The following is a 25,688-nucleotide window of genomic DNA, read 5'->3' on the forward strand; positions in this document are numbered from 1 at the left end:
ATACTGAAGAGTAAAAGTGAATAGCACTCTATTGACAGATTAATTTCCTTTATTAACAGAGCTGAATAGCACTGAATTGAAGGACTGCATCAGTGAGAACAGCCTGAGTAGCAATGCCAGCCTTCCCAGTGTGCAGAGCTGCCGGCGACTGCGAGAGAGGAGAGTTGCAAGCTGGGCTGTTTCCTTTGAGCGTCTTCTTCAGGATTCTGTTGGTGTTAAATATTTTTCGGTGAGTTTTGAGGGACAATGAGAGGCTTTCCAGAATATCTGATACTGCTGCAGTAATTTTTTTTTTTTTCTTGACACTCTTCTTGCGCAGGGCAAGGTACAGGAGTTCATTCATGCGCTGTTGTTCTCTGAGTGTCTTTCTGAGTTTACACAGGCTCACAGTTGAGTAAGAGCTCACAGTAATATTCAGATTGCCATGCATTTCTGCATAGCAGAAGTTTCAGGTGAAAATGCGAGCTATATTTGGCTTTGTCTGGGAACTTTTAGAATGCTTCCTCATATTGTAAAATATTTTTTTGTATCTGTAGCCTTCATACAAGAAGAAGGAAGTACTTTTGGTAGTTAGAATGGGTTCTTATTCATATCTATCTCCTGAAACGTTGGAAGCCACATAGAAGATTTTTTCCATGATAGAGTGGCTTATTTTCCTGTAAAAGGTTTTTAGAAATAGTTTTTGGAAGTTAAGAGCACTGGTTAAAACTGCAACTCGAAGGAGTAATGCTGAGTATTTGCAAAGCATAAATCCTTTGCAATACATAAATACTGTTCTGCACAGCACATTTATGACGTTGTAAATAGCATCATCTCTATTTTGCATGCAAGGAAACTGAGGGTATATACTTTTGCTTTGTAGCACTGAGAGTGTGTTGCTGATTTGGAATGTTTTACAAAGGGACAGTTTGTGCTGCCCAAGTAATATTCACAATGAGAATATAAGAAAGCCTCTGGTATAGGAGAGGTAGATTATTGGAATCAGCAGTAACTCAGAAAAGCTCTTCTGCTTGATACAAAAGTATTAAGAGATCACAATGGTTAATGAACAGACTTCCATGTTAACTGGTGGGGGAACCTGAAACCCACATTAACGGTGAACATGTGTTTGTGGAAACAGAGAAGAAGAAAGCAAAATAATACATCCTGGATATTATGTTTCTTAGTTTAGCAGAACAGTCTGAGAGTTAACAGCATTTCTGCTTTCATACTGAGACTTCTTGTCAGGCTGGAAGAAAAATTACAATTCTGATCTGAATGTTAGAGTCCATCTGAAAAATGATGTAGTTCATGGGGCTGCTACTGAAAGTTCAGTTGGATTAGTTGTAATTACTTATAAAGCTCCAGTGAACTTGTGTACACTTAGGAAATTGCTGCATTAAATTTTTAGCTGCTATGAGACTTCAAAACTTACATTATAAATGTAAAAAGTCGCTCATATAATTTTAATAATTTTTCAGATTAAAAGGTTAAAGGTACTCTTCATTTCAGCAAAAGGTAACCTCAGATATTCTGGAAGTTTTACTTCCCCCCATTTTATTCTAAGCAGAACTTTTTATAAACACCGCAAAAGTGCATGTCTTATAGAAATACCCACTTTAAAAAACAATATTAAGAAATGTTAAAGTTTGTTGTGTGCACCACCCGTTTCTTGGGGTTGAGAGCTGTTCCTTAGATTTATTGGCCTGGTTGCCATAACACTGTGCAGTTACAGATTGCTGCCAGTATCCAAGAACATTGAGGCATAGCATTTAATTCATGGTTCCACTGCAAGTCTCTTGGTGCATTTGGGATTCAGTGTCTGCCTTTCCTGAGGACAGCTTTGTCACTGAGCAGGAATTACTCTACAAAGAGGAGAGATTTTGCATGTTTTGCAAATACCCACACTTTGCATAATAGCTGCTGCTTAGAGCAGTCAGCCAGGAGGTGAGAGAGCTGTTTGCAGGTTTCCTCCTCACAGGGTTCAGACCAACCTCTGCAGCTTCCCAGGCACAGGTGGCAACTGCTTGGCTGCCTTGATGTTGGACAGCTGCCTGTGCCCAAATCCTGTGGCCACAAGGAAGGGAAATGAGAGATGGAGTCTAGGTTCACAGGGAATATGCCAAAGGGGAAGTAGGCAGTTGTGTTCCGGTTCTTGCTCATTCATTTGTTTCTCTTTCAATATGTAATTACATGTGAAGTGCAGAAATGTTCCCCTGCCTACTCTCTGGATTGTCTTTTATGCATTTGGTGTTTCAGTCTATGTATCTGGAGAACTTCAAATTCAGAGCTTGCTTGGGCATTTAGATTCCCTGTCTTGTAGTTTATCTCATTTACTTTCTTACAGCTGGACTCCCTAAACTCTATGTAAATTTGAAAAGCATAAATAAACTTCAGTTTATTTCTGTGGAGATTGTTCTTACACAGCCTTTTGAGGCTGCTTTGTATGATAAAAAAGAGTCACTGATACCCATGTGACGCTTGAGTGAAGGTTGGGGTGGATCAAGATTTTTTTTTTTTAATATCTTTATTTTTTCCCCTGATGTTTAAAATGCTCTTAAGATGCCGAGAGAATGTTGAATTATACAGATTTGAATACAGGACAGTTTGTGCTTGTAGAGTTTTCCAACTGAATCAGTACCAGTCTTCATTTGGGCTTTAGGATGCTGGAATGTAAATGTCCTGATTATTGTGTGTTGTACTGGGAAATATTTAGTTTTTCCTCTCAGTGAGTATTTTTCAAAGAGAAGCCATGTAACCATGTCGAACACAGTGAACAGTGATAAAAGAACATTTTTCTTGTATAGTTGCCATTCCACACAAAAAGACACTGTAATGAATTCAGAATTGATTATGGACACTTGATAAACATCTACTCTGTTATATCAGTAGAACTACAATTAAAGACAGTTTACAATGTCACCTTTAATTCTAGTTTATAAACTATTTAAAATTTTATTAAAATTTATTTGCTGCTTTATTTACTACTTATCATGACATTTCAAACTTTGTACTTGCAAATAATTTGATTGTAACTTGATGTATTCTTCTCAGTTATATACATTTAAAAAGACACAAGAAAGAGGGGGAGGATCAGGTATATGTATTGGACATACCTTGAGTTTTACTTTAGAAGAAAATTGGGCAGTTGAAACTTACCTTTATGCAAACTTTTCGAGCATTATAAATGTTGTTTAAGCTGGCAATTAACTTTCCTTTGAGACATTTATTTATTTGCTTTTTTTTTCCCCTAGGAATTTCTACGGAAAGAATTTAGTGAAGAAAATATTTTATTTTGGCAGGCCTGTGAATATTTTAACCATGTACCTGCACATGATAAAAAAGAGGTAAGTCATCGTTGTATTTCAGTACCTTGTGTTGCTTCTTCCAAAATGATTACTCGTTCAAGATGATTGAAATTAATGGAGCTGTGCTTGGTCTGTGTACTGTGACATCACTAAAATAGGGTGGGATGACCTAAATTTAAGATGTTGGGTATGTTTAAAGTGCAGAGGTAGCTCTGTAAGAATTTGATAAGGTATCCTGGATGTTGGAAATGGCCAGCAGTGCATTGAAGTGCAGAGCAAGTTAATTGAACAAGTCAAGGAAAGGCCTCTTACACTTTTAGCTAGATTGCCTCTACCAACCAAGGTTGTGTTTCTAAATAACTGAGATTATCTGCTGCTGAAAGGGTAGGGCTCTCATGATTGTTCACACATTATGAGATGTCCCTCCTGTCCTTTTGAGGGAATTCTACTTTGGTCAGGCAGTTTGGGTGAATTTTGAACTTTGTACAGGTTGGCAACACTTCTGTCTACACCACAGCCAAATCTGCTCAGGTTTATGTGGTGGAAACAGTTTCATCTTCCAAGTCTCTCTTAACTGTTTTGTCTACTAATGAGTTTTTTTTCTTCTACTTCATTCTGTCTTCAAACAATGTAATTTCTGAACAACACCCTTAAGGGCTGTGGGCTCAGCTTGCTGGGTTTTTCATTATTTTTGTGATGTGGGTGTTTCAAAGTAAATAAGTTAAAAATGAGTGGTTTTGACTGTAAATATTCATATATATCCTTACCTTTTTCTCACTTCTAGAAATTGAACCTTAGAGGATGTATTTAAATAGCAACTTTTATGTAAAAGGTCTAAAATCTAAAAAAAAAATAGAAAATCTACTCTCCTTTTTAAAAAATACCTGCTGTGCTGCGCTGCTTGATTATTTTAATTTTTATTTGGAGGACAACTTTTACTGTTTAAGAAATATTTGATGAATATTTGTAATCTTAAAGGAAAAACCCTATTTATTTGCCTAAAACTGGCAAAAGCTGATATATGAAAAATATGTATATAAAAGATTCAGGAGCGGCCATCTATTTTTGGGTGGAATAGATCAGTGTAAGAAATGCCTAGCTAAAAATATGGTTTTAAAACCAACATACATTTAGCATTTCTTTTTCTATAGCTTTCTTATAGGGCTCGGGAGATCTTCAGTAAGTTCTTGTGTAGCAAAGCTACAACCCCAGTTAATATTGACAGCCAGGCACAGCTGGCAGATGATATTCTCAATTCTCCCCATCCGGATATGTTCAAGGAACAGCAACTTCAGGTAACCATAGTGACCATAAGTGATCTATGTTTATTCCTGTTATCTTTTTCCTTTATAGTCTGTAAAAATAGTTTTACATGGTGTATATTTTAGACTCTGTTAGAAGAATAGAAAAAAACTGCTTAACTGGTTTTTTTATGTGTAGAGAAAATTGTCATTTAACTAAAAAATAATCTGAAAAGTACTATTATTGAAATGAGGGTGTAGTGCAAGTAAGTAATTCCATGTGTTGCAGCACCATTGCATGGGATGTTTGCATATGGCCGTTTTTCTTTCTTTAGTGGGGAGTTGAGTACACAAATAGTGTCTAATTTTGGTTTTTAAAATGTCAGTTGTATTAAAGGAGTTCTTCTCTTATGCTTTAATGTCAGGCAAAAAGATTTAAAAACTGTTGGAGTCTGAAGACCTCTGATGTATTTTTAATAATTTTTGATAATCAGAACAGTTATGCAACAACAGGGTACACTTCACATTTCCTGTAGAATTTAAGTTTCTAGGTCTTTTTTCCCTAAGTCATCTCTTTGGTAACTCTTCCACCCTACTAGTTTATTAGTACAAGTAATTTCAATATCATCCTTTTGAAATCAGGGCCATAGCTTTAATGAACCAGGTAACAATTTTAGGACACATTCCCAGAACACATGCTCTTGGGCAATCTGAGCAGCTGGGTGTAGTGTCATCCTCCTGAAAAGTGGAGATAGAAAGGTAGGTGGTCTAACTATGGTGGTCTAACTGTAATGCTGGCGGCTGCCTGACCTTATAGCTGCTCTTTATGCATCTCCCAGGCCTGAGCCTTCTGTGGGAATTACCAGCCACCACCTTCCCAGACAGTTTTTCATGCATTTGTCATCCTGGCATTGTGGAGACGGTGCTTGAATTCCTCCTTATCCTTTCCCATTCGTTTGGTGGAGTACAGGGTGTCCTGATGTACTCTGTTGCTGGAGTACAGGGTAACAGGGCTGATGCAGGTTTTGTCCCTTTGAAACTGCTGTATCCTTAGTTGGAGGGCTCATAATGCAGGAGAAAATGCTCATGAGAAGTCCTGCTGTGGGTCCAGTCCCAGTCACAAGGCCTGTCTGTACCTGGCCTGCTTATCTCAGATTGTCAGTGCCTCTGTTCCTTTCACTGAAAAATTAATTGAAGCAGGATAAGAGTTACGTCTGCTGAAGGATGTGGCCTTGGAGCTTGCCTGAGGTGCTGGTGCTGTGCTGCCTGTCTGAGGTCAGTGCTGAGGAATCAGCTGCTTGGTGGCCCTTAATTTCTTGGCTTCAGCGAGTGGTTCTGCAGGTCAGTTTGTGGTCTTGGTGGGTGGCACCACCTTGAGAACACACAGCTGTGGGTTGTGTAGTTAAGTTCAGCTCAGGGTAGTGACACAGCCTTAATAAAGTGAAAGCTCTGCATTTGTGGTCTTTCACAAGATCTTTTAGATTTGAACACTGACCACAGAGTGCAAAGGTGCTGCTCTGTGGTGGTTGGATGAGGGTGGTGCTGGGGCATAGGGAGGGTTGCTGTCAGGCTGCAGAGGAGTTGCTGAAGTGTGTGGGAAAGTGCCTTGGAAACACTTGCAGGCTGCTCTCTCTCAAGCACTGCCTGTTGGGAATACCCCTGGAAGTTGCTTTCTGTCCATGTCCTGACAAATGTGTCCATTATCTTGTTTCTAGAGGTTGTAATGGCAGTGTGGGTGCAGCCAAAGTATCTAGTTAGGCTGTTGTTCCTTTTTTAAATTGAGTAAGAACAAGCATTTTCAGTGTTTCTGGGTGAACATACTAAAATAAGAATAACATATACTTCATGTAGAGTGGATAATGGATTTAAGTTCTTCTATTCTTACCTGAAAATTTCAAATGATGCTTTTAAAATATGTTTCCCATTTGTTAGAACAAGAACTAGCATCTGCTAGCCTTTTCCAAATAAGCACAAATTGTTAAGATAGGTAAATATGATGATAATGCTAAATATAGGAAATCATGGCTGTAGTATGGGCTAGAAACATAGGGCAGATGATAATCAGCTCAAGGTAAATTAGTTATGCTCTCATAACTGTCCAGCAAAATTAGAAGGTTGTAATTTTTTTGCTGTATTAAGTATGTTTAATTTGCAGACTATCAAAGCTAGCATATAAAGAAGTATTTTTCCATAGCTTACCATGTGGAAAACAGTGCATTAGAAGGCCCAGCAAAGATAACAGGCAGCCCCTAATCAGGAATGGGAATATACAGAGGGGAAAACATGGAAGTTGGCATTCAGTTTGAGTTAGTTTCTGTGACTCTGCAGGATCATATTCTCTCTGCTCTGTCTTGCTGTTTACAAGATAATTTTTGGGCTAAAGCCTGTTGAGAAGGCTGTGGCTGCAACAATCTGGAGCATGGCTTCCGTCTGCAAATGGGCCACTCTATCTCAGTGATGGACTTCCCTTTATACTCTTGGGAATGCCATAAACTGCTGGGTGGTGCATACCTCCCATTGCTTGTGGGGAATTTGTCATGTCCAAAGAAGTAGCCATTCATACTGTTTTTTCAGATCAGCTGAATCACAGGGGAAGATATAGAGCTTAAAGTATGGATTTCACTTAAACCAGCAGGTTTTCCAAAAATGGAACAAAAAATTTAAGCATTATTTAGCATTTAAGAAAAAGCTCTTTTTCACTTTCATAAATTTAGCTTTGGTTAAATCAGCTTCAGATATTTGCTCCAGGCCTGGTATAGAGCTGCTTTCTTCCTCTGTGCTTAAAGATAAATATTGGTTATTTAATGTAAACTGTTCTCTTTCAAGATCTACAGCACCTTGATTATTGAATTGTCCATAGATACTGATGGATTTTTTCCTTATCATTGAGCACATATTGGTGGTTTACTGTTAACACTTGTCAGTTCTGCTTTAGTGGCTGGATGTGATGATCTTAGAGGTCTTTTGCAGCCTAAATGATTCCATGATTCTGTGAACATTACATCTGCTGTAAAGGGCTCTCAGCTTTTCCTCACATCAGCAATTAACTTTGTGTATCTTGTATCATTGTGTATTATTGTATGTTGCAATTATATCATATTTGTGTGTTCTAGAACACAAACTTTTTTTGTTCACAGCTATCTTAAAACACATTTGTATAACTTAATCCTGTCACATACAGTGCTAGTGTAACAAGCTTTAAAATGTTTTAAATGGGCAGCATGCTACATGTCCCACACAGAATGGCACCAGCGCAGTAAAAGAGGATGGTGTTGTCAAGACTTTACAGCATCTCAGCTGGCACTTTGTGCTAATCATTACTTTTTTCTGAACCTGTAATAAGGGAATAGATCAAATCACGTTTTACTTTAAAGTGGGTACAGTGTATTTAGCCAGGTCTAAACAATGTCGTACCTATGCTGTTTACAGCCTGATGTCCTAAATTCTGTGGAGTTTCCTGCTGCATTTTCTTGCTGTGTTACTGGAATGTATGTAACCATTATCCATGGCGGTTTAATTTCAGATTTTTAACTTGATGAAGTTTGATAGCTATACTCGCTTCCTCAAATCCCCCCTTTACCAAGAATGCATCTTAGCTGAAGTGGAAGGACGTCCTCTTCCTGACCCTCAGCGTGTTCCCAGCAGCCCTACTTCTAAACACAGTGTCAGTTCAGAGAAGTCCAACATGTCAACACCAAAAAAGGTGACCTTTGCATTGTTGTTATCTCAAAACCAAGTTCTTAGATAATGTTTTTCAAGTTCTTTAGAAAATCCAAGATAATATATAACATAAAATTAAAATGTGCGCTTAGAGATGCTGGTAAATACAATTGCAAAATTTTTATGTACTCACGAATATACTTATTTGTTTTATCCTTGCCTTTGAATCAGTTTTCTAGATATTGAATTTCTGGATATAATTTTAAATCTTCATTATTATTTAACTATATGTGTACAAATAAAAAGTAAGGATTATTTTGTTAATGCTCCAGTTCAGAAGCTTATTTTGGTTCAGTATGGGAATTAAGATGTGATAATTTAACCTTTGCTGAGAGGAGACATTTTGTCAGAAGTTTTGGAGGAGGCTTAACCTAAACTAACTCATTTTTGCAGAGGGTAGTTTTCAACTTATCTCCTACTAAATGAAGAATTTGTTGATAAATAAGTACAGTTGCTTAAAAATTAGACCGGTAGTCTTACTGACTGATCCCTTGACATTATTTAGGGTTTATTTTTTCTTCGTGTAGATAATACCACCATTGCATTACATAACTGCATGGGTAAATTATAACTTTTCATTTTGCATGTCAATCACTACAGATTACCCCATCTGCCATTATGTATTCTTATGACTAGGAACCTTTAAAAAGAAGCATTTCAAGGAATATTCTAATAATCTAACAGGAATACTAGCTTGTTAAAAGCAAGTTAAGTTTAATATCAAACATTCCTGACATTTATATTCTTCAACTCTAATAAATACTTGATTTTACTTGTAAATGTTAAACAGTACTTTGTCATTGTCTTTGAAAGCTGTTCTTGTTCAAGCCTAGCCTAGGAAAAATACCAAAGGGAAATTCAATGTTTTAAAAGCAAGGCAAATGGCCTTTCCACATCAACTTAGGCATTACTGGTGAGATGGGGACAGTTCTTTCCTATTTGCTGGAGCTCTCCGTGCCTCATTTCCAGCTACTGTTTTGTACTCCCTACCAAGTAGCATATTTCCATCTTTCTGTTTCTTTTTGTTGCCATTGGTGAGGTTTTTTGGGAGTTTTTTGATTGCTGCTGAGAGGGATGCTGGCACTGACACTTATGCGTGGGGTAAAGAAGGCAGCTAACCTGGCCATCACACTCTTGTTTTAGGAAGAAGTGTGGGAAGGTTTATTTTAGACAATATACTCACAACTGTGATCCAACCAGTGATTTAATTGTGTTTTGGTGATAGCTAAGTGGTAAGTCAAAGTCAGGAAGATCTTTAAATGAAGAGTCAGGAGAGGAGGACACTGAGAAGAAAAAAAGGGGAACGTTCTTCTCATGGTCAAGAAGTAAGAGTTTGGGAAAATCACAGAAGAGAAGAGAAAATGGTGATTATCCAAACGGTGAGTATCACATTCCACTTTGTTTCAAGGTTGTTTCAGCAATAGATGTGACTAATCTCACCATGATTAGTTGCTATCTAAATGCATTCTTGGGAGTGACAGAGGAGAGGAACTGCCAAGCCAGAGGGCCATAGCATGGCTAGTATTGCTGCAGTTTTCTGGAATATGTACAAGTAAATAGATGAAAATACGAAAATATTTAAATTTATTTTTACTGACTTCCACAAGACTTCTTTTTTTCCTACTTTTTGGCACATTCTGCCTTTCTGTATGCTGGTAATTGCTTTTTCAAACAGAGCGCTACTATTTTTATAGAAACATAATTTCAAATCTTTACAGAAAAGTCCAAGAGCAGTACAGCAAATAGTGCTATAGTTACAGCTATTTAAAAATTCCTCCATCTGCGTTATCCTACTTTTCTTTCTTTTATCAGTAACACACAGGTATGTTCACTTTTGAACAGTTACCATCTGTTTTCACCTTCCCTGACTAAAATGAAGGAGAGTCGGAGGTGTGAAAGCCCTTGTAACCTGCTGTTTTGTTACTTATTTGTGTTTGAGAGTTTAAGGAAGAGTTCCCTTATGAAAGCACCTGTATGTGGCCTCTGGAGGAGATGAAAGCTTTGCAGTAAAATACTCTGTTGAGTTAAAAATAATGAAATCCAAGCAAAGCACCAAATTTGGTCCATATTTGATACTGTAGTTTTTTGCTTATGGTAAATGCCCAGACCCACAGGATACCTTTGATCATATGGATAAATTTAGTGTTCTTAGTATATTCATATGTGACGAGATCAGAGGCATTTGCTGAGATCATAGACATAACCCTCTCAAAGTGACTAGTATTTGTCTTAGATTTTAGTGTTCTAACACCATACTTGAACTTTTAAAAATATTTATCTCCCTTGAGAATATCTGAAGTAGAATAATTTTTAAGATAAAATATTGAAATCTTGTTAAATCTAATTAACTAAGCTAATTTTTTAAAAAAGATTTTTTCTTTTTTTTTATATAAAAACAAGTGAGTTTATTCAAGAGTTACGTAACCAAGAAACACTTGACCAAAAGTTGCTTTGGTTTCCATGTTTCTTTGCACTTTATGAAGATTTGGTGGTTTCTTTCCTTTTAATGAAAAAAGAAAAACTTGTGACCCAACAAGCTAATATTTGAAATAGTTTTCTGTGTTATAATAAATAATAAAACTATTTTACTGATTGCTGGTTCTTTGCACAAACAGATTCTTTTCAGTCCAATGGATTGTCATACAGACGGGAATCACAAGGCTCCATGTCATCCACTGCTAGTCTCGACTTGGTAATGGCTGCCTCTTACTAATGAACCAGTGGGGAGCAGATAAAACAGGGAATTACTGATTTTCTGAATAGTGGGATTCAGCTTCTTTGATTTAATGCCTTGGGGAAAGGTTTTTAAGTGATACAGCTGGGGTACAAGATGTAATATTAGGCAACTTTAGAGTGTTAGAAATGAATTAGAAGTAGTATTCATACCTTACTTCTTATTCTGTCCTTGGATATGCTTGTCTATCTTAATATTGGGCACCAGTGAACTAACAGAATAAAGCTTCCCTTTTGTAGCTCTTTAAAAACAGTTTGTTTTAGAATCTGCTTTGAACAACCACAAGTTAAAGTTTTCCGTCTTCTTGGACTATGCAATAAAGGGGAATGCAAGTTGCATTAGGTTGATTTTTGTTGTGCCAGTGTCTGTTTCTGTTAAAGGTGTGTATTCTTGTCATTATGACTTAACTTGGCCTGAAAAACCTGAGAAGTTTGTTGCAAACACTTTGTCATGCTAAGAAATTAACAAGTGAAGGCACTGTGATTTCTAACCATCAAGTTCTGCCTTTACAGTGTAAAACTAGTGGGGTGCAAAATTAAAACAGTATTAATAAAACATAGATTTAATGCTTTATTTTATCTATGTTGACATGGAGGAAGAATCTAAAAAAAGGAAATTTTAAAGGTTTTTTTTAATGCTTTTGATATCCCTCTAATAGACTAGATTCTGTGTAATTAACCATTAACTAACAACTGTGTAATTTTATCTATGCTAAAAATATTGATCAGGGAAACAAGCATGGTGAAGTCATGTTTATTTCTGTTGCAGAAAAGTCTTGTCTTAAAAAATAGAAAATGCAAAGCCTCCCTAAAGCAACAACCCCTCATTTCTCTCCTACTCCCACCTGATTTAAGTCAGAAAGTTACTGTGATTTGAATGAGAAGCACCAAGTTAAAGAAAAGAGAAAAAGCATGATGAGTACCCTAAAGGGCTGTCAAAACCAATGTTTTTTAGTGTCCTTTTAAGTTATAAGTGACCCTTTGGTTAAACTTTCAAAGATACTTTTGGTATTTAGTAGTAGTGTTACTATTCTACTGTTACTCTAGAATAAAGGTGAGTGCCTAGCCCATAATATTGTAGTACTTATTCCCTTTAATAAAAACAATTTATGCCCATGAAGCAAATAATTCTAAAATTTTAATTCCTCTGTGGTATATTTATGTGTAAAATTTCTATTATGTCGAAAGAAGAGGAAATTCGGAAAGATAGAGTAACCTGATATTTAAAGGCATTCCTCTTCACTTGCTGATTCATAGGGTGCCAATGGTATTTTTTACATCAGTAGGACATTATTGAGCACAGATAGTTAACTATTTGGATGCTTAATAAGATTTTATTTACTTTTATATTTTTTACCTAGGAGTTCCGTAGTAAGTCTTGTAACTGGTTTATACACTTGCTGTGTAAAACTTCATCTGCTCTTGAAATAAATTTAGATTTGTGCAGTATTGTGATCTTTACCCACAGGATATTGTGATCTTTTTCCCTAGGAGTTAAATCTATATGATATTTGTGGTATTTGGGAAGATTTCTAAAGCATGGTAGAAAGTATGGTGCTTGGCTTGGTTTGATCTGTACAGACTCTGAAAGTTTATACCCAGTCCTAATTTTCACTAGTTGGGCACTGACCTTTCTTTTTCCTTTCAAGTCTGAAACCTCAAGATTGCCTGCATTTGTACCAGATAAAGACAAATCCCCCAAATACTGCTGTGTAAACCTTCCGGATGGTTCATCGAGCAAGATGGCTGTGAAATCTGGGTTCTCCATCAAAGAAGTGCTCTCTGGAGTCTGTGAGAAACATGGCATCAACATAGCTGCAGTGGACCTGTTTCTAGTTGGAGGTGATAAGGTACTGCATATTCCTGGGCATTTTTGGAAGCATTTTGGTCCCCGTTTTACAAATAAATTTTCTATTCTCTCCATACTGACACGTCTCTTCTGGTTCTGCCCATAGTTTAACATTGGCAGTGCTGGTTAATTGAAGGAGAATTGAATTATCCACAAAAAACACAAATGTCTGGTAGTAGATGCTACTGCATTAAGGCCCAAAAACATAGTGGCATCTAGTTCAAAGGTGAATGGGGTGCATTAATGCTAGAAATGAGTAACAGGTTTTAATATTGAGGAAAATTTCCAATACAACAATCTTTGTGAATGGTGCAGTGTGTGTGGTGGCTCTTAGTCCAACAGAAATATTTCCAATTCAAAGAGAAACTGTGGATATGAAGTATTTATTCTCTTAAATTCCTGCTTTTGATCCATCTAGATGATTATGATGACAAAATTCAATGAATATTCATAGCTATGGGCTTTTAAAGCTTATAAAGACTGTTAGCTGGCCATATTTTCTAATGCATCATTCTATGTAGTTTATGTAAGCTGAAGAGTCTAAGTTTGTTTTATAAAACCAAGTTTCTGAACACCTGCTGACTCCAGTGGAAATTGAATTTTGGTGATTGTTTCACACCTAGCCAAAAGAAAACACCCTTTAATCATGTTCCATGTTGTAAAGGAACAGTCAGTAGAATGAGTGCAACTTATATTAATAATATTCTGAGTTACCTTAAAAAAACTTAACAACAAAGCTGCTCTTTTTTACATAGTTTGAAGTTAATTTGCTCTCTTCTTTTGTCCTGATGTGCTCTGTAGCCCCTGGTGTTGCACCAAGACAGCAGTATCCTGGAGTCTCGGGACCTGCGCTTAGAAAAACGCACTTTATTTCGGTGAGAGTCAAAAATAATCTCTTCCTCTGGCCTTTTCCACCCTGTTTTCCATTTTACTTTTTGTAAGTGCAGTAAAGGGTATGTTGCCAGTTACCTGTGCAGTGAAGCAGGAGGCTGTGCAGCTGCAGGAGGGTGGTTTCTGGATTGCTCTTGGGATGCAAGTGGAATTTTGATGCCAGTGTTCCATTTTAGGGACATTTAAATATTATTATGATGTCAAAATGCTCAAGCTGAGGAAGCTGTGAAAGCATTGGGCACATCTGTGGATCACGCCAGAAAGAAATATGTTTAGTTAGGTTGGAATAGCAAAAGAAGGATATGGAAATTGAACTATGAGTCTCCTAGTCTTAAAATTAAATGGATATATTTATTAATGACATGTTCCCATTCATTTATATCTGTAATTATATGCCCACCTGGAAAATTATAGTAAGACTAATTGTACAAATAAAATTAATCTGATGAACCCTGAATCTTAAACAAGTCAATGTTAAATTATTAGTATAGATATAATAAATACAGTGCATTATATATTTAGTTTTATGTGCTATATTTGATAGTGTGTGTTTTTTTTTCAAATAACTTTTTTTTTTTTTCCAAAATGAATCCAAACTAATGCTTTGAAAACTCCTGAAAAAATTATTTCAGGAAAAAATATTGAAATAAAATGTATTACATTACTGACCTGGACTTTTGAAGTGAATAAGCTTTCTTTTGTCAGGCATTCCTTATTTTGGCTCTATATTACTTTTCCTTAGGAAGCTGGGCTTCTATTTAAAGGTACTTCAGGTAAATAAATACTGAATAGCATATTTAATTTTGAAATTGAGATTGAGCAGTCTTATTAGGTGTGAGCTTGTTGAGTCTCCAAGTTAAAAAGGAACTTTAAGTAGGCAGTACCATATGTTATTTGTGTGATAATTAAAATGTAGAAATGTTCTACATTATTCCCTTCTCTGGCTAGATGCTATGTAAGCAAATACAGTCACATATTTGGAACATTTTCAGACAAAGGAGAAATGTTGTGTGGCTATACTTAGTTACCTCAATGTTTGCCACTTCTGTATCAATTACCAGCTAATGATTAAAATGGATCATTTCAATTTAGTAACTGTTAAATTCAGTGAAAATATGAAAGACAAAGTTTCAGTTATTCTGGCTTCTTGTGGAAAAGTCAACATGATTAAACATCTTGTATTTAAGTGATTTTTGTGAGGTAATACATGAGTTTTATATTTAATTGTGACGGAAAAAATTACTGATAATACTAATATTTCTAATCGTAATACCATTAATTTCTTCCGATTGTTTTGTTAGTAGTAAGCTTGTCCTTGATTTCATGCTATAGAACCATTACAGTCAGATGAGGCTTATGTAGGATTCAGGGCACAGATGAAGAGCATTTGAAAAACAAAACCAAACAAAGCTAGGCACAGCTCTGTGCAGGGAAATAGACGCTAATGAATTTGTTGTTTGGGTTGAATTTTTTTTATTGTTTTTGCGTTTAATTATTCTTTTGCTGTTTTAATAATGCAAAATTGTAAAATAGGCTCTCTAGGGAGCTATCTTTAGCCTGTAAATTCTAAGTTAATTACTTTTTCAGCTTTGGTATGTAAGTTTCTCTTATACCAGTATTTCATCATACCGTGACACAAACCCTCAAGAAGTAGCATCATCTGGAGTTCCACTGTGTTTGTTAGTATGCTTAAAAATCAAAATACTTGTCCAAATCCATCTAATTTAATTGTGTAAGAAGTTGTGAGTCTCTCTTGTGGAACTGAGAAGAAATATTTTTCCTGCATCCAAATCCGTAGTCCAGGCACGGAGTCACTTTGGAAGGAGTCCTGAACTAAACTGGTCAGAGTAGATATGGAAGACCAAACTGGTCTCCCTGTAAATATGGAAGTGCTTGGTCTGAAATAGAGTGGCTCAGGCTGGCTCTGGCGAGTGAAACAGTACAATTTTTATTTGTGTAAAATACAAGTAATAATAATAATAATAATAAATTCTTTGTCACTTCAGTTTAGCATAGATTGGTGCTACTGCAGTTCCAGCTAGTTACTAGCTGTAAATTGGTGTAACTTTGCTGTAGGTTGGATATTTCTGTTGACTTTATTTACTGGAATATTTCATACTTAATGTTCCAATTGCTGTGTTTCAGGCTGGATCTTGTTCCTATCAATCGGTCAGTTGGTCTGAAGGCGAAACCCACCAAACCAGTAACAGAGGTCTTGAGGCCTGTTGTTGCAAAATATGGGTTAAATCTTAATGAACTTGTGGCAAGACTAGTAAGTATTCTTTGATGTAATTCAAGCAGCAGTATTTTCTGTCTGGAGGAGATCATATGATAGTGCCTGGAAAGATTCCTCTCCTGAGAATCAGCATTTAAATATCTATAGCTACGTTTGAGATAAAATACATCATACTTATGACCATATGCTAATAGTAGTTACCTCAAATATTTAGTCTACATCTGTTTTATATTTTCTTCAGAATACATCCAACATCCTAAATAAGCAAGCATCCTAAACTTTGCTTCTTCCAGAGCTTGACTCCCATTATTAGCCAGTGAAAGTTGGTTGGATTAAAGCTTTTGTTCCATTATCCTGGGAATCATGAGTTACCACGAATTCCCTTGCAGAAATTTTTTGTGAAAGCAGACTGATTCAGTGTCTCTACTACTGAACTCTTGGCTAGCATGTTCTCTTTTCTATTATGCTGGAATACCTAGGAATGTAAAGTTAATTTTTTGGTATTTCTGTATGCTATCTTAGCTTGAACAAGTCTGAGTTTTTAAGATAACTGAAAAGCACGATGGTATAAAGGTAACTTCATTCAACGAAATTACAAAACTAATGAAATGCAGTCAATTTAGAATAAAAGATAATCTTGGATGTCCTCTGAAAAACATGATTTGCTGAACATACCTATTAATGACGCTATTTGGGCACACTTACAAAGTGGATGATTTTTTTCTCTCCATGTATCTTTTTTTACCCAAATACCATTTTCGCACAGATGAGGATTACACTCACTGAAGTCAAGGTAGTTTTACACCACTGGAATAAACACTTTTACAATGGTAGAAGGATGTATTGAAGCTACTCTGAAACACAGAAATGCTTTTCTTGTTTTCATTCAAAAATATCAGACTGCATAAATTTCTTCTGAAAACAGCTTTTTCTCTATTACATACAAACTGTGATCCGACTTTAGAGTGGTGAGCAGGAACCACTTGATCTTGGTGTCCCTATATCTAATCTGGATGGTCAACGGGTTGTTCTAGATGAAAAAGAACCGTCAAAGGGTAGAGGTAAGTTTGTATAAAAGCTTTTGTTTATGGTTCCAAGTCAGTTTTATAAACCTTGACTATGGTTAGTGTTTCCTGTTGATGTGAAGATGAGGTAAATGTGATTAAATTTAGATATATAACATGTGGCATATGTTCTTTTAAACTAAAAAGCAGCACAGTTTTTGAAGGTTGAAGATTGATTTAATCTGTGATAGCAAGTACTTTTACAGTTGCTGCAAGAAATTTTGCTGTATCAATATTTGAATTTTTTGTTTGCACTCAACCACAGATCCACACACAGACTTAGGAACACACTGCCCAGTAATAATAATGAGAGTAAAGTGCCAAATATCTTCTGTGCATTTGGCAATTATTCAGTAAGGGACATTCTGTATAAGGAAAACAAATGCAGTTTGTACAGCAGCTATATGTGCTGCTGTCATATTGTCCTTAAGCATGAGAAAGTAGCAGAGCCTACTTCTCCAGTTTCTAGTGATGATTTCTGAAAAAAACACCAAAAAGGATAAAACTCATGCTTACTTAGGCAACATAATTGGGAAAATAAAAATTTCTCACCTAAACAGTTGTCAGTCTTTTGGCACAATTAACACTCTAGATTAATGTTAGCAGCCTTGAGAGTAAAGGTTTGGCTTCGTTAGGAGACCTTTTTAGAGATATCAAATGCTTATTTTCAAAAACTAAATTAGATATGGTTAAATTAAATAGACTTAAGGCAGAGATCCTTTTTGAGGAATAACTGGGATTATAAACATAGAGGTATTTATTGAGGAGAATCAGATTTGTCGTTTTTCTAACCAACAGAACCAATTGTTTTTTTGAAAAAAGTTTCCAATTGAAATACTCTCACAGATAATTAGTTTAAGGATTACAAGTAAAGCCTAAATCAAGTGTGCTGCCAGCAGGCGTAAAAGCCTAAATCATAGAGGATCATTCTGGCAGTGGGTTGGCTCTGTGGCAGTGTACCAGTGAAAGAGGGCTATGATCCTGTGTTACTATATTTGCTGTAGGCAGATTTAATTTGATGGAGACTTTTGGTTACTTAGAAAATGGCAAGGAGGATACAGCAGTGTCTACAAAATAATTGATGCATGAAACAGGATGGAAAAGATTCAACATGGCCTTTCAGTGATCTTTTCTGCTGTTTTTAATTTTCTTTTTTAAATTATAATTTTGAGAACTGCAGACTGAATTGCCAGATTTTACAATTATTTGATCTAAAACAACTGAAAATTTGGTACGTAAGTGAAATTACAGCATCTTTTAACTTTAAAAGTAGTGTCAATGTGAGGGAAAAATCTGAAGATGGGAGGGAGATTCTGGTAGGTTTTTACTGAAACTGTCAGGGTTATCAACTATGCTCACTCTATTTCCTGAGTACATATTACAGCAATTTAAAAGCAAAAATCTGTTGTGTCCGTGATTGTCTCTTCAATCTTGCATCTTTGGGGAATTAATCCATATATAATCCATATAAATCCATAGTTACAGAAGATATATTTATGTTCAATGTTTACAGAGAAACAAAGAGGCGTATTAGTAAAACAGACTGCAACTGTATCTTCAAGAAGTCAAGGATCTACTGTAAGTCTTCTGCAACGATTTTTCTCCATTAGATCATCTTCTGTTTCCTTCTAGAATTCTATATCAAAGGCTGCATTCACACATGATTTTGAATCGGCCAAATCGTGTAACTAGATTGAATATAGCTGTAATCTGTCTGATATTTTTCCACTGTCAACAGCATTTATATGTGAAGAACTTTGTCTTCATGATGAATCAGTTAACTCTTTCACTGTGTTGTGTTTGTTGTTTCGTGTCTCATTGGCTTATTTATGTTTGAAAATGATTGAGCCACTCTGTAGTTCAAAGGCCTTTCAGTTATGTGAATTCTTCAGACTAAACAATATTATATATGTTTTGACATTTTTGGGAGCTGCTATGGCAAATGTTCTTTGCCATAATCAAGACTAAACTAAAGCATTTGTTGTGGTGTTAGAGAAATGTGTTTCCAAAATAACTTTCCCCATTCCTTTAGACCATATTATGTATACAATGATAGAGCCTGAATTGTAAGTAGTACCTTAACTTTCCTTCTAATGCAGGGAGAGGGAAGAACTCTAGGAAAGTCTAATTCTATCAAAATGAAAGGCGAAAATGGAAAAAATGCTAGGGAAGTCCGGCTGTCAAAGAGAGAAGACTCTATTGCAAAGATTGGGAAAAAAAAATGTCAGAAAATAAATTTGGATGAAGCAGAGGGTATGTGAACTTTATAGCTTACATATTAACCTAAGTAGTCTTAGAAACATTTTGTGTCTGTGTAGGTACCATGTGTTTAATACTGTGTTGTGCAAATCATAGTCGTGACCATTATATTTTTGTTTGGTGTGTTTGAATTGTCAAGTTTTCTCAAGTTGAAGGTAAAATTTTAAGAATACCTAAACACCAATGTCGGTGCCCAGTGGGATTTTCAAAAGTGAGGGGTAGCTAATTCCTGTAAAATAAAAAGGAATTAGTTACTCACCTGCAGTTGAACATCCCATTTGATATTCTGTGTAAGCTGTGTAGAAGCTTGGCTTTCTATTCACCTCTATGTAAGTGTTCAACAGGCACTCCACAGTAGTGTAGACCCAAATGTACTCAGGTAAGAATTTTTATAAGTTTTCTGCTGAGCTCTGTAACAGCCAGGGCAGTGCAGTCTGACTGCGGAGGAGACATGATGGGCAACAGGAAAACTTGCATTCAGCAAATGCACTGAAAAGGTGTTTAGAAGTAGAAATAAGCAAAGAGGTTATTGGTAATCTTGCATTTCCTGAGTCCTATTTTTAACTTCATTGCATCTTAATAGTTCTGGTGATTTCATCAGAAAAAATCTCCTAAGAGAATTTGCTTTCTTACAGAAAAATGTTCATGGGCAAAAGAGAAATAAAAATGATGTAGCAGTAGAAATTTTGGCATAAGACCCCATGCCCTAGGACATGAACTGAAGTGATTACCTGCCTGTCAGCCCTACATGCTCCTCCCTATTTTCCCATGTAGAAAAAAAAAAAAAAAGCCTCAAAGGACATATCTGACCCACAGATTAAAATTTACTGCTGAAGTTATTCTTTATGCATATCCAAAACCTGGTTATGCACATTTATACAGCAAATGAATGTTTACCTCTGAATGTTCATCTGTGAATAAATTTCCACTGACTAGAACTGAAAAAAAAATGCTATGGCTAAAACTTCTACTGCAAACTAGATGTCTTTTAATATAAGTGTTATTACAAAATATTAGTGCATTTTAAATTATTTTCTGTTGCTTACTCTTTTGTTAACTTGTTTTCCCCATTTTAATACTTTCATTTTTTTTCCTAGGACTGAGTAAAACATTAACATAATTTGAAAACTTCAGAATTCGAGGCTTTCACATTTTATTTTGAGTTTTGTGAAATTTGTCAAAGTTTGGAAAATGAGTACCAAATGTTGTAGACTGTTTTTTAATGCAAAAACAAACAACTGTTCTATGAACTTTGAAATTTCAGAAACATTTTTGTATGACACATCTTAGCAATGTTGCATGTTTTACTATGCCTACCGCCATTTTGCAAAACTTTGGCAATAAGAAGCATTTTGAAGCTTCCATCTTGGCTACGTTCAGATTTTATGGCATTTGAAAAAGCATGTTAAAAAGTAATTTTTACGAATACATTGCAAAGCCTGCCAAGTATGAGTAGAGGATTTAGGAATAAGGTCATACAAGAGCAAGTGTATGACTTCATATTATGCTAAGTTAAAACTGATAATAGTGTTCTGTTGCTTTATTTCTTAATGGCTTTTGCTTCAAACAGTGTTTATAAGCTGGGTTGGAACTGTTGATTTTAATTAATCTGTAGGAGATGGCCTTTTTAAGCATCTTTTAATATTCTGTAGTTAAAATGCTTTCTTCTTGAAAAATTAGGACATGCAGAGACCCTATATTAAGAATTACATATTTTTATATGTCTATGTTTTGTACCAAAGAGTTTGTTTATTGTTGCAATGCTTCTTTTTTGAGGAGTGAAATAATTCTTGGCTTACAATTGATAAGTTTCTTGTTGCCAAGTTTTGAAACTTTTTAGAACAGTGTTGATCTACTATGAGTATTATTTATATATAGAAACATATTAAACCATTGGATATCATTAGGGACATGATCAGAAAATCACTTCTAATTGTGTTAAAGCGTCTTTAAAAAGCTGCCCCATTGCTTTTGGTAATGGCTCCTTGGATGTTTACTGATTACCTGTAAGCTACCGATTCATTGCAGAGCTCCAAGTAAAATGGGGTTACTTAAATCATCATCTGATCATACCCCGTGATGATGATATCCTGGTTTAAAACTACACCATGAATTGAATTTAAACTGTGATAAAATATAATTACTCTGAGAGAAACTCAATATAACAAGGAAGTTTGCAACATTCTGAATCTTTGAATGTTCAAATGGCATGCTATTTTTGAGTTAAGATGGGTGAAACCCATCCAGAATATAAAAACGTGCACCCATTGTCTGTAAGACTAGAGCCTTGTTTTGTATAAAGAATTATAAAATCCTGCGTGTGTGTACAGATTTATTAACTGCGTAAAATAGAAGACGTGTTCAAGGCTCAGTGAATTGCAGCTGTTCTAAACTGCAAAACTCTTACAATAGCAATGCTGATGGTCTTAATTATAGTGATGCTAGTGAACATTGCTGCAATTGAAAAAGTTCCTAATTAACATGGGATCTTATTTCAAGGCAGCATTGAAAGAATTGAAGATCTTCATGGAAAATAAATGTGCTGAAAATGTACGTTTTAATGGCATTGCACTTTCTGACAAAAACTTGTCAATTTTGGGTTTTTCCCCAATAGAATTTTTTGAACTCATATCCAAAGCACAAAGTAACAGAGCAGATGACCAACGTGGACTGCTAAGGAAAGAAGACCTTATTCTTCCTGACTTTCTTCGTTTACCACCCACTGGACCAGAACCATCCTCATCTACTCCCGCAGGTCCTAAAGGCCTCAGCAAGCGAGCTTCGAAAAGTGATGGCAGTGACGGATGTACATCACCCAGTGGAAAACAGGAGTCCGTGCAAAACTTTAACGAAAATTCAGTAAAGAGAATGGGTTACTCAGAAAACAAACATAAATCTGCTTTGGCAGCCCTCCACAGCCAGAAGACTTTCAGTGTTCCTTTTAGTCCTCCGTTGTCTCCAATCCCTCACGCACAGGAGAGCAATGCCACGGTGTGGAAAAGGCAGTCAAGAGAGTTGCAGGCCGAAGGCATTCAGATGGTAGATGATGAAAATGTGGCAGACTTGACTCTTGTGGCTGAAGGAGATATTAGTAGCCCTAACAGCACTTTGCTACCACCGCCACCACCAACGCCACTGTCAGACATCAGTAAACTCACGGAAGCCAACTATCTACCCCCAACTCCTTTTGCAGGTAATCAGGAAAAATCTGGATATCAAAGATCCAATTCAGGTATTTCTAGATTTTAATAGTCTTTCCTTTTGTGTAAAACTACTTTTCTTTGGCACTGTTAATCAGGATTTGGCACCCATTTTAAAACAAAGAAAATTCTCTCCGCACCTTATTATTTTATTTTATTTTTTTAACCAAAAAAAGAAGGAAAAAAGATTTTAATTGCCTTAGTCTGTTCTAACTGTAATACTTCTGGTTGCCTTTAACAATGTACTTTTGTTTGGATTTGGCATGTAACCAAAAATGGCCACATGCAGACAAACCTTTGAAATACATCCACGTGCTATAATTATCTCATTCACCCTCAGAGTACAAAACAGGGTATCAGCATTTTGAGCTCCATAGCACTGTTGTGTTCCAGACTTTCTGATCCATTTCTCATAATGAGATACATGATTAGGGTTTGGAAGTTTAAGTACTTTAACAAAACCCCTAATTGTGTGTTGAAAATTGCAGTACTGTTTATGATTAAAATTTTAAATGGATAAGCCTCAAGTTAAAATATATTTCACTAATAAATTTGATATTTGTGACTAAAAATAAAAACGTTATTTTTTTTAACCCAAGCTTTGCTACACAGAGAAATAGATTTCATCTATCACACTTTCTCCCAGAATATTCACATGTCAGGTAGCTTTCTATTAGATAATTTTAAAGAAAATATGTAACTTTTTTAGGATGTAAGTTTCATGGTCTAGCAATATCACAGAGCAATATTAGCCCAAGGCTGAAGTATGGAATTTCTTTATAAACATGGACTCTAATAATAATTGCTATTACCAGAAACAGGAATTTGAAGACAATGGGTGTCATGACATTGACATTTTACAGTCATTGTACTGTGCATTTTAATGTAAAATATAAGAAGAGGTATCTATGTGCTACATTTATTTTTGATGTTTCACAAACATATGGTGCCATATTTGTATGATCACATTTCTTTGTGATGTGGGAATATACATTTTAATTATTTATCTTTTTACACAGAGTATTTGATACTGTTCTTTATCTGTATGGTTGATGATTTGTAAATACTTTTTTGGTTGTTGAATGCTTATAAATGGCAATGCAAATTATTTCATCCTCTTGCTATTTTAAAAGCCAATTCCTTTATTAGTAGTATCTGAGAAATGTTCTATAAGCACTATCATTTAATTTCTGAAACTGAGTATTGGACGGACTTGTAACCAGTGCCTATGAATAACAGAACCACAAAATGTACTTCAGACATATTGATGTATATATGCATAGATTTGTGTTGGTGTCTTTCTGATAATATGTCAAGTGTACAACATAGGTATCAATTTGCATATTTTTCAGTGAGAAATGTTTAAAAAAACCATTTGCACTTAAAAAAACCTTCATGAATTTACAATATTTTAATGCATGCCATAAGTTTCTGTGTAACCACTGAGCTGTAGCTTTCCCTTTTCCCACTTTCTACTTTTTACTTTGTAGAAATCTTTGTGTAGTTTTCACATGTATTTTGTATCCTTGTTCTCTCAGGAGTAATAAATTCTAGCTCTAGTTACGCAAACTGGTTTTAAGCTTTCATTTTCTTCATTATTTAAAAAATCCAGTCCTGGATTAAGAATTCTGATTGAAATTACCTTCTTATAACAAACAGATAACTAGATATGAACTACCAATTACCATGAGACAAAGCTGACAAACATTAGATTTGTTAATAATTTAGACATCAAAGGGCAAATGCTGTCTTGAGATGCTGGTGGGTCACATGTGAAATTCCATAGCATTGGCATGTGCTCCAGAAGGCAGATAAGACAGGAGATTTCTTTTGAATTAGTCATAACAGGAACTCCTGAAAGGAGAATTTCTTCTGTCTTTGGGTTCTTGGGCTTTATATTCATTACTTTCCTTCTTATTTTAAACTAAAGCAACTCTTCCCTGGTCTTTAAGAAGCGAGCTGGTGATCTCAGCTCGTTTGCTGTGGAATAACCAAAGTAATCACCTCTTTATTTGATAGTCTTGGGTAAGAAATGAAGGATTGGTTGAGTGCTGGAGACCACACTACTCTTTTCACTCTTTGAGATGGGTCCTACATAACAGCACTGTGAAGCCTAATAAAAATAAAAACAACACAACTCTGCAGAGAGGCTTGTCATGCTGTTAACTAGGTCTCATTGTGCTCTGGGAGATTAAAATGCAGTTTTTCCAAAAGTCACTGTGTTCCCACATATTTGTGGGCCTCCATGAAAAAATAAAACAGTTGAAAGTCCTGTAGCAGTTCCCATTCTAAAATTATTCAGACTTTTTCACAATAAATAGCTAGTACCCTCCATATTGAATTTAATTTTACAAAAATGTATTTTAATTAGCATGTATTCCAGCTAGTGTACTGTGTGGTGATTGTGTCATATCATTTTGTCATAGTCACCTGTGACAGTAAGTAACCAAACTAATTTTGCAAAACTAAAAATCTGAATTCCTTTTAGCTTTCTGACAAATGAGATTTTTTTTTTTTTTGGAATAACAAAGATTTTTTAAAAATATATAAAACATCTTCCCTTTTTTTTGCTACAATCTTATTGCATATATTGGCTGTATTCTGCACTCTTCTCACAACACACTACTATTTAATGGGAACTGTATTCTATAGAAGAACGGTGATTTTATGGAAAAAATGTGGGCTGAAACAAAAATTTTCTATTTTCATGATTGGAGTTTGCATGGAAAGGCTATTTGATGATGTACATAATTATAATAAAGACTTCTGGAAACTGTCTCCAGTCAAGAATTGAAACCTCAAAGGACTAAATCATTAATAATGGTTGCTTTTTTAAGTGCTTTAATGGTTCTTCATTCATAACCCCTATCAGTGGAAATTGCATTTCTGATTGGTTTATTCAATTGAGATGTTGGGACATAAAGAAAAATAATGACTACATAATTTGAAGAGGTCTCTAGTCTTAGTTCCAAATTGGCCTAGAGACAGATGACGTGTGTACTCACCCTGCACATGTTGGGCTTATAAATGGTGGGAAGAGGACTGGGAGGAATGAAGGGGTCCCTCATGTTCTGCAAGGGGCAGTTTGCAATTTGCTGATGTAGTAAAGCCAGGCCAGTGTCCATCCTTCTAATGGGTAACACTTGACGTATTTTACACTTGATGATCTAGAAAGCAAAATATGAACAATGGAAGGCGACTAAGTAAG

At 35.6% G+C, this 25,688-nt stretch overlaps 1 protein-coding gene across 6 annotated transcripts in view; it reads left to right on the forward strand.

The window, feature by feature from the left end:
• RGS12 (regulator of G protein signaling 12) overlaps positions 1-25,688 on the forward strand; it is a 78,645-nt gene that overhangs the window by 43,794 nt on the left and 9,163 nt on the right. For 3 of the 6 annotated variants that reach the window (XM_066317423.1, XM_066317427.1, XM_066317426.1), the window contains 13 exons: positions 60-229; positions 3,234-3,326; positions 4,439-4,582; positions 8,052-8,231; positions 9,474-9,627; positions 10,864-10,940; positions 12,631-12,831; positions 13,632-13,705; positions 15,867-15,993; positions 16,922-17,018; positions 18,535-18,599; positions 19,121-19,274; positions 21,895-24,609. In XM_066317423.1, the coding sequence (XP_066173520.1) occupies positions 60-229; positions 3,234-3,326; positions 4,439-4,582; positions 8,052-8,231; positions 9,474-9,627; positions 10,864-10,940; positions 12,631-12,831; positions 13,632-13,705; positions 15,867-15,993; positions 16,922-17,018; positions 18,535-18,599; positions 19,121-19,274; positions 21,895-22,529 (2,171 nt within the window). In that variant the 3' untranslated portion in view covers positions 22,530-24,609. The other 3 variants (XM_066317428.1, XM_066317424.1, XM_066317425.1) reach the window with 3 other exon arrangements.

This window comes from Sylvia atricapilla, chromosome 4 (genome assembly GCF_009819655.1).
Source record: "Sylvia atricapilla isolate bSylAtr1 chromosome 4, bSylAtr1.pri, whole genome shotgun sequence".
Classification (NCBI taxonomy): Eukaryota; Metazoa; Chordata; class Aves; order Passeriformes; family Sylviidae; genus Sylvia; species Sylvia atricapilla.